We start from the raw sequence: 9,008 nt of genomic DNA, 5'->3' as shown, positions 1-9,008 counted from the left end.
CCCGCGCTTCCATCCCAGCACCCAGCTACTGCCGTGGCCACAAGCTTCCTTCTCCGCGCGCTCAAATTGACGTATCCTGCCTCTCCCGGCCAGTACTAATGTCTTAAACTACCCTGTCGTCTCTAGCCAGGCACCACTCCAGGGACTCCACCAGCCCGGATCAATCCGATTCACCGATTCAGAGCCGTTAGTTCGCGACCGATTACACTGCAGCAGCTATGTTGTGAGTACCTGTCCTATCTACGTGCTGACCGCCAGTCGCCCACCAATCGCAGCCCTATCATGCTCCACCACCCGCATGTGAAGCTTGACTGATCAGTGTACAGCGTCCTCCCTCCTCCACCGCGCTATCCCGTCGGAGGCTACCCGGGCGCACAGCCGGGCCAGCTTATCGAGACCAACAACAGTATCACCCATCCCACTGGGCCTGAATATCAGCTGGTCGTAGGAGAAGGTAATTGACGAGCCCCTAGCCCTGTCCTCACCGTCTTCACTAACGCTATGAAAGGTACCTATGTGCTGCGCGACGACCTCCACCTAGCCACGCCCCCGCCGCATCCTTCAGAGGCCCCCGTTCACAACCCAAACCCCCTTGCGACCACGATATCTCCCCCGACATGTGGTACTAAGCTTTCGCTGGTTGCCCTTGCGCCCCGCCAACCTTCGCAGTCCCAGCTCCATAGATTTGGCACGCGCACGAGCACCCGATCGCAAGTTCCTCCGAGCATACAAGAGTCGCCGCACGAGACGAACAGCCAAACAAGCGATGTTGGTTCATATGGCGCTAATGGCATCGCATCCTCGCCGCTGGATGGCCTGAACACACCAGTATTCGGAGAGGGCAACACGGCGCTGACAGTGATCAATGGCAAGGACTCCAAGGATCCTACTAAGAGGCGGAAACCGAAGAGCAATATTGTTAAGAGCAATTCATCCTTCGTATCCAGAGTTATCCCGCACGAGGCTCTGACAAAGCGATTACAAGAGCACAACCCCAACGGTCTGTACGCTTTCGCAAACATCAATCGCGCATTCCAGTGGCTGGACTTGACATCGCCTACAAAGGAAGAGCACATGACCAAAATCCTCTTCACCAAGGCGCATGCACTGTGTCACGATATAAACCAGATCACAAAAGGGCCAAATCATCTTGACATCATCATGGGTTTCTCAACAGGCGACATAATATGGTACGAACCAATGTCGCAAAAATACGCGCGCATCAACAAGAACGGTGTCATCAATGCGACAGCTGTTTCGGACATACGGTGGTTACCCAATAGCGAGAACCTGTTCCTAGCAGCGCATATGGATGGAAGCCTGGTAGTGTACGACAAGGAAAAAGAGGACGCTGTCTTCGTGCCTGAGGAAATCACATCGCCTAGTGAGAACGGACTGACTGATGGGGAGAAGAAACTGAAAGCTCTTTTGACCATCAAGAAGTCTGTCAACTCCAAGAACCAAAGAACAAACCCTGTGTCCTACTGGCAAGTCTCAAGGTCCAAGGTCAATGCTTTCGAGTTCTCGCCCGACCGACGTCATCTGGCTGTTGTGTCCGAGGATGGGTCCTTCAGAATTATGGACTTCCTTCGCGAGAAGCTGCTCCACCACTACATGAGCTATTATGGTGGCATGATGTGCGTCTGCTGGTCGCCCGACGGCCGCTATGTCGTCACAGGAGGGCAGGATGACCTCGTCTCCATATGGTCTCTAGAGGACAGCATGTTGGTAGCACGCTGCCAAGGTCACAACTCATGGGTGACTGCAGTGCAATTCGATCCATGGCGATGCGACGAGCGCAACTACCGAATTGGCAGTGTAGGAGAGGACTGTCGATTGCTGCTGTGGGACTTCAGTGTCGGCATGCTGCACAGGCCGCGCGCCGTGAGTCCAAATCCTTGAATGCGAAAGAAGTCGCGGCTGACGTTGACTTAGGCATCTGTGCGACAGCGTGGTAGTATCGCGTCGTCGAACCTCAAGATGCAGCGCACCCAGACAGGAAGCTCGGTCAATAGACTGAGATCGAATTCTAACCTTACATCGGGCAGCATGTTGGATGAAGAAGAAGTAGTGCATCCCGTGGAGCCTCGGGCACGCACGGCCATGCTACCTCCAGTGCTGGTAAGTACCTCTTGTCTGAAACCTCAACATCAAAATTCTAATCGCCATTACCCGTAGGCAAAATCCGTCCATGAGCACCCACTGTGTTGGCTAGGCTTCGAAGAGGACTGCATCCTAACATCATGTAAAAACGGTGAGTGGCATCAGCAAAGTTTTCGTCTAAATCACCACATATCCACCCGTTACGCGCACGTTGTACCTTAGAACGATGTGATCTGCGATAAGGGCGGCTTTTACTGCGCCGCTGTGGCCGTGCGCAGGAACACCCGTCTTGTCTAGTGCCAACCAGGGATCCGCCCACGCATTTGTTGAGTTCTCGATGGGCAAAAAATGAGAGATAAGGAAGTGGACCGCTGACAGTTTGAATTGCAGGCCACATCAGGACTTGGGACCGACCGAAAGAAGGTGCTGGGAATGACGACAGCAGTACGTCTGCGAGCGCAAACGGAAACCATGCTTAGGACGAGGTATTCGGATCAGCGTAAGACGTCGTCGCACGATTGAGTTGAACAATGGTGGTGTTGGTTGGATCGGAGGTCTTGGTAGGTGCTCTTGGTATAGGAGCAGAGCGATTGACCTCCGATATGTTCCGATGTCTGACATGTGCAAGACGTTCAGCCCTATGGAATATGCACGTTTACGTGCATGCATGCGAAGGAGCCTCTTGTTCTAGAACCACGGGTACAGCAGTACTCCATTGTTACAACGTCGCAAAATCAAGTTTCCTTATCTCCACCATGCAACATGGTGTGAAAATCACGACAGTGCGACAGTGTTTCCGGCCGGTAACTAACATGTCTCTTACGACCACGACTTCCTAGGTCAGTGGATACTCACGGCGCGCGTGCGGGAATTTGTAGCGGTAGCCGCATCGCTTCTCTCAACTGTGGGCCTGTACAGTGTACGTAGCTCTGATGAGGCTCTGCTGATACCCACAGTTGCGGCAATGCAGGTCTAGCCGCAGATTTTCCTGACCGTGCCCGCTCGGACCGAGATTAAGGTATAGAGTGAGTGCATATCGCGGGCTTGTTAGAACTCGTTGGAGAGGCTGGTGCCGGTTTCATCGTGGCGGTAAAACGGTGACGGCGTGACCGGACAGTCATTGTGTTGAGATGAAGTCAGTGTGACATGTGAAGGCTGCAGAAAGATTGTGCAAGCGTCGATAGCATAGCAAACTTTGATAGTGAAACCCCTCACCAACGACACGCAACGCTCTCACATGTACAGCCCTAATGCTTCCGTGTCAGGCCACCTTGGTTCGAGCAGTTTGGACTGGTTGACGATGGACATTTTGACGTGCAACCGGCGAGGTGCATCGCAGCTCACCATCGTTTCGAAATTTCCCTTGCAGGTTGGCCGATGCAAGATGGCGGCGGCCATTCCATGTGTGGCGCAATCGCTAACATAGAAACCCTAGAAGCCCTGGCGGTACCACAGATCTTCGGGAGAGCCGCAAGCAAAACACTGGATACGTCTCCATGACTCCTCCCTTGTAGCACATGCAGTAGGCGTTGGGTTGCTGAGCGGGCTGTACAACATGTCCGAGTTCTGCGCCGAATGATCCCCAGAGAGCGCGCAACTCCCCTGAAGGTTACTCGCATCGATCGAAAAGAGGCTTGCGTTGCTATCGCCGCCGTCCGCGGGAGGCTTATCGGAACACCTTCTTTGACGCCCCCTGCTCTGCCAATGCGACGCCTAATCGCCGCCAGAAAATTCTAAGACAAGTGAGAGAAGCGCGCTAAACTAGAGACAATGATGCGAGCAGCTACAGGCCGTCTCCACTTATGCCCATGAGCTCATCAGGGTGCAGCTGCTTGGGCAGGCAGGCCGCCCTTGCCCGCATATCCCACGCTTTCTGGTATATCTAACGCGGTTCCAACACGCGGCCGCGCTGAGCAAAGCCCTTACCTTACTCTGCATATCCTTGACGGGTGTTCCTTCCGTCGAATGACACAAGTCCTACACCTGCTTTAAACCCTACTTCCCACCCACGCTTCTTCTCAGCCCCAATCCAGCTTGCTCACATTCGCATACCATACGAGCTGCCCCTACCGATTGTTACCCATCCTTACGTCAGCCTGCGACTAGACCCAGCTGATACTTATCTGCTGGCTTTCCGCCTTTTCGACTCAAAGAGTGTTATGGTGGTTGTGTTTCCCTTGTAATTTTCTACTTGACCCTCGTTACATCATGCCTCGCCCAGGTGTCGGGGTATTCGGCAGAAACGCCGCGCCTACCCTCGAGATCAAGTACGCTTTACCTACTGTCCAACCCCACCATGGCCAAATCTAACAAATTCTCAGGCCTGAGTCGCCTTTCGTTGTCTTCTATGGAGAGTCTTCCGAGTCGCATGAGACGGAGTTGAGGGGAAAGCTGGTTCTGAACAACCCAGAGTCCATGTCAGTGAGGAGCTTGCGAATCACACTCACAGGCACCCGGAAAGTCTCGTACGGTAACACCCCTTTCTACGAACAGGATCGCTTCTATGAATTATACCACCAAATACCGAAGACCGCCCGAAAGGTATTCGCTAGGTGTTTTGCTTGCAAAGGCTTAAGACTGATGACAGCGTATCTTGGGTGGGCTTCGGTTTTGTGTGCAACTTCTGAAGACGATCGCCCTTTGCACGATCGCATGCTAATTCTTTGCAAACAGATGGCATTTGACCAACACCGTAAGCCCGCAGCCTATCACGCAAAAGACCAACTTCCTCGTCGAAGAACTCCATCTATTTCCCGTCGACATCGGCAGCAAGACCAAAGCGCACAAACTCAATGCTGGATACCATGAGTGGGATTTCAAGTTCAAGATGCCTGCCAACCTCGACCAGAGCGTTGAGGGTCTACCGACAAACTGGGTGGTTTACAGCCTAAAGGCCCACGTGGATAGAGGGTACATGAGCAAGCAGCTCAGTGCTACGGCGCACATCCGTGTCATACGCACGCTCGGACGCGACATGCTCGAATCCATGCCCATGGAGCAAATCAACGAGGATATCTGGGCCAACAAATTGGCATACAAGATTACTGTTCCACAGAAGAACTACATTGTCGGAACGTCCATAACGGCTGATTTCGTGTTGATTCCCCTGCGTAAGGGTGTGGAGATCTCAACAATCAAGATGGAGCTGATAGAGTCACGGCAATTATTCGCCGACTACGCTGGTCGCCGGATAAGTCACCAGAACGACATGCAAGTTGCGGTGACCGAAGGCGATATGCCAGAGAACTCGGCGCGCAGGGTCCCAGACGGAACAGAAGACACAGATGCGCTATTTGACGAATCGCATCGCTTCTCCATGACTCTCGATTTGCCAAAATCGCTCAAGAACTGCCGGCAATCAGTGGATACCGAGAACATACGGCTAACGCACAAGCTGCGGTTATACGTGAACCTCAAGAACCCAGAAGGTCACACTAGTCAACTGCTGGTCAAGAACCATGTGCACCTCTTCATTTCCCCGAACCTACCTCCGAACGAAGACCAGAGTGTGATAGTTGACCAGGCTCTCTTGAACCAGCAAGCGATACAGGACGAGGTCAACCAGAATGCGCCTCCTACGTATGGCCTGCATCAACTGGATTCTCTCTACAACGACATTGATCCATCCGGCTTCATGACCCCTGGCGGGATGCACAGCATGATGAACAGTGGCGCCAACACACCCTTTTATGCGCAAAGTCGCCGCGGCTCATCTGAGAATCTCACATCTCTGGATGCAGCCCTCCACCAACCCGGTGGCGGCGCATCAGCAGCAGCTCTGCAACATCGCCTCGCAAACCTTAGCATGGATCACAGCGACCGTCCCAATCGCTTCCAGCCTACTCGTCAACACTCGTCTGGTGATAGTACACCAGCACACGACAGCGAGCAGGCTTACTTCGACCTCCCGCCATCCAACTACGATATGGACGCTCTGGCCCGCACTCCTAGTTACAACACGGCTGTTCGTACGCCTGCTGGTTCCAGGACCCCTGGCGGCATGGACATGGATTTGCCGAGCTATGAGATTGCTACCTCAAGGCCTAGCTCTCCGTCCAGGAGTCGTGGTAGTAGAGGTACGACGCCTAGTCCGGCAAGAAGTCTGGATACGCTGAATGAGGAGACATATCGCAATACACAGATGAACAGCAGGAGGCAGAGTCCTAGGGATGGGAGCCCCAGGACTAGCGATGATGGAAGGTAACATACTCTTCCATCTTGTTGCAGACTTCTTCCCCATTTCTATGTTGTCTTCATGGTTCAGTTTGAGGAACATGATTTAATACCCGATTCGCTGTGTAGCAGTCGATCCACTACTCCGCTCACACCAACAACACCCGCTTCATCGTCATCGTCGTCAAACAGCTCGCTACATGTACCGCGTACCTCGCCATCAGCGACAAGTCCGTCGAGATTCCTGTCGCCAACTTCGGCATTACGAAGTCGCTGTAAGAGGAACAGCAAAAACGGGCTTTTGCAAGTTCCAAAGCCGGTGAAGATATGAGAGCGATCTCCATTAAGAACAGAGACACTGTCAGCAACGGACATCTCTGAAGCTCGTTGAGGCGGTTGTCGTTTCTACTCTACTCTTTTTATTTTCTAGTCTCATGGTCACGATCATGGTTATCACGATAGCATTGGTGCAACTTCTTTCATTCGACATTGTATAGATATAGACATAGACATTTCTTTGGCTTCACCACTCATGGTTGGGTTAGGTTAGGCGGATATCAGGATAGAGGAAGCAATACCCCACGCGCATAGTTGTCATTACTGGTAGCTTAATACCAAACTATCGTCATTGTGTTCAAACTACCCTTGCTGCATGTGCATGTGCATGTGTCACCTAGAATTTGTTTTGCAAGTGACCTTGACTGAGCCTGACTCATGCCTTACATGCAGGGAATCTCCGTGCGACGTCCATCGTGCCTTCTGTATACCTTAATTGAATGAACAGCATGATGATCACGCGCAGACTACTGTAGTTTCTCCACCTCTCAGGTCCCAAGCTACAAGCCTCCGTAAACGGCGCATATCGGTAAAACACCGGGATAATCGGGCAGATGGCCGGAAGATATCCATGCTTGTAAACTAACCTTGATTTGGCAGAGCATCCGCATTCTTCACCCAATGAACCCCGCCCATAAGTCCTTCTAGAACGCGTAGTTTGACCCGAGTCGGGTTTGATACAAATCTTTCGGTTCGTTTTGTCTGTATCCCGTATTGGGGTACCAGACGTATCGACTATGCGTGGTTTGTGCAGGGGCTTTGTACTGTACTGAGGCCTAACTAACCACAAAGTCTCGCCCTGCGAACGATGGAATAAACTTCCACTTGCGATCGGCGTAAGGTCCTGCGGATTGACATGGTAATTTATCCCGTCTGAGTAGGACACAAGGGCGTGGGGGTTGATTGCCTTGAATGTCACCAAGTGTGCCTTGCATCACAACAACGTTGACTCCATCACACGGCGCACCACCAAAACCATCATTCATTACAACATCTCCATGTATCTATGCACTATGCCCCTAACACGAATCCTATGTTCCCTTCACCAACTAACTCGGGTAATGTTCAAACAAGAACCCCGCTGCCATTTCCGTATTTCCATCCGTAGCATTCAATGCTGCAATAGCCTCTTGACGCGAGAACCCCAACACCACCAATTTGCCTATCTCTTCGTCTGGCCAAGCTGCTCTAGCAGTAGGGAGGTTACTCACCATGCTGCGGATCTGATCAGCTGTGATACCTTGCAATGGTGTTTGCCCCGTGTTGGTTTCTTCCTCTGTGCGCAACACCCTGCCCAGTGCCTTGACCCATCCAGCCTGCACGGTATCATTATCCAACTCCAGACTCGAAACGTGGACAAGATCTTCTTCGCAATCTCCAGCATTAAAGTACTCCCATCCCATTACACCCCCAAAGCCTTTGCCAGTATTCCCATACTTTTGTCGTAACTTCTTGCAATTATCTGCTAGTTTCTGTATATTAACGTGTCCGGCCCCATTCCCAGGGTTCGTGACAACACCCAGAACCACTTTTTCTGGCTTCCAGCCCGCCGCTACGATTGCATCATACCACTCTGTCCTCCCTGCATCACCCCATCCACAATAGAATTGTGTGTTGTACCAGCTGATCTCTTTACCGTAAACACTGCACTCCAGCTCTGGATAGCTGAACCCGCTGAGGTGCGGTAAAGTGGGGTGCAGAGGATTGGGGCTCGGTCCCGATGCGAGCATGGGGCGGGGAGGGCGAAGGTGCGCGGGAATGTTGGGGTCGGGAATAAGGGCCGTGGCCACGGGCGCAAGAGTTATGACGAACTCGGGACCGAAGTCGGTGCGCAGGCGGGATATAAGGCGCGTGATGGTAGATAAGGTGGTTTCTTCTTCGACATCGAGGTCGAGGCCTGAGAGGGAGTAACGGCGTATCAGGTCGCGAAGGGGCGAGTAGTATGCTTCGAACTGATTGCTTGGTTAGCCTCCATGTACTGTAGCATGACATGGGTTCGCAGGTGTTGTGTCGTACATTCTCTTCCTCTCCACTAAGCTTCTCGAAACTGCCCTTTGCTGCTCCTCCCAGCATACCCAGCACCTTGACCCCGCTACCTTGTAGCCAATTCACTTCGCCCCATAGCTGGTCGTACCTCTTGTCATCGGGGTGGTGGTCGTTCAGCGTTATGTTTCCCGCGCCGTCGTTGAGGTGGATGGCCGCAATAATCACATGCGTGATACCGGTGTTGTTGGTGAGCAGCGGAAGCAGCGAGTGGTAGTTGCCGTTGGAGTCGTGGTAGGTCTGGTGGTAAACGATAAGGCGTGGGCCGGTGGATACGGGAAGCAATTTCGGAGTGGCAGAAGTCATTATGCTCAATAACTAGAAAGCAAGTGTGGTGAGGAGACCGTAAAGTC

The 9,008-nt window shown here is 52.6% G+C and overlaps 4 protein-coding genes across 4 annotated transcripts; 2 read left to right on the top strand and 2 right to left on the bottom strand.

The window, feature by feature from the left end:
• Positions 1-218: 218 nt before the first annotated feature.
• GT037_006397 (uncharacterized protein) lies at positions 219-2,582 on the top strand (the record flags this gene model as incomplete). Its single annotated transcript, XM_038931444.1, has 6 exons — positions 219-223; positions 327-454; positions 509-1,884; positions 1,936-2,121; positions 2,179-2,254; positions 2,494-2,582. The coding sequence occupies 6 exons, from the start codon at positions 219-221 to the stop codon at positions 2,580-2,582; spliced, it is 1,860 nt and encodes a 619-aa protein (XP_038785941.1).
• A 1,729-nt stretch (positions 2,583-4,311) lies between these two features.
• On the top strand, positions 4,312-6,307 carry GT037_006396 (uncharacterized protein; the record flags this gene model as incomplete). The annotated part of the gene is made up of 3 exons (XM_038931443.1): positions 4,312-4,370; positions 4,425-4,520; positions 4,777-6,307. The coding sequence occupies 3 exons, from the start codon at positions 4,312-4,314 to the stop codon at positions 6,305-6,307; spliced, it is 1,686 nt and encodes a 561-aa protein (XP_038785940.1).
• A 56-nt stretch (positions 6,308-6,363) lies between these two features.
• GT037_006395 (uncharacterized protein) lies at positions 6,364-6,651 on the bottom strand (the record flags this gene model as incomplete). The annotated part of the gene is made up of 1 exon (XM_038931442.1): positions 6,364-6,651. The coding sequence occupies one exon, from the start codon at positions 6,649-6,651 to the stop codon at positions 6,364-6,366; it is 288 nt and encodes a 95-aa protein (XP_038785939.1).
• Positions 6,652-7,661: 1,010 nt separating this feature from the next.
• Positions 7,662-8,961, bottom strand: GT037_006394 (glycoside hydrolase family 18 protein; the record flags this gene model as incomplete). Its single annotated transcript, XM_038931441.1, has 2 exons — positions 7,662-8,564; positions 8,629-8,961. 2 exons carry the CDS (start codon positions 8,959-8,961, stop codon positions 7,662-7,664), a joined length of 1,236 nt encoding a protein of 411 aa, XP_038785938.1.
• Positions 8,962-9,008: the final 47 nt, after the last annotated feature.

Source organism: Alternaria burnsii (assembly GCF_013036055.1).
Source record: "Alternaria burnsii strain CBS107.38 chromosome Unknown 752, whole genome shotgun sequence".
In the NCBI taxonomy this organism is placed as follows: domain Eukaryota; kingdom Fungi; phylum Ascomycota; class Dothideomycetes; order Pleosporales; family Pleosporaceae; genus Alternaria; species Alternaria burnsii.
The sequence above is the reverse complement of the archived record's forward strand: the minus strand, read 5'-3'. Positions and strand labels throughout refer to the sequence as shown.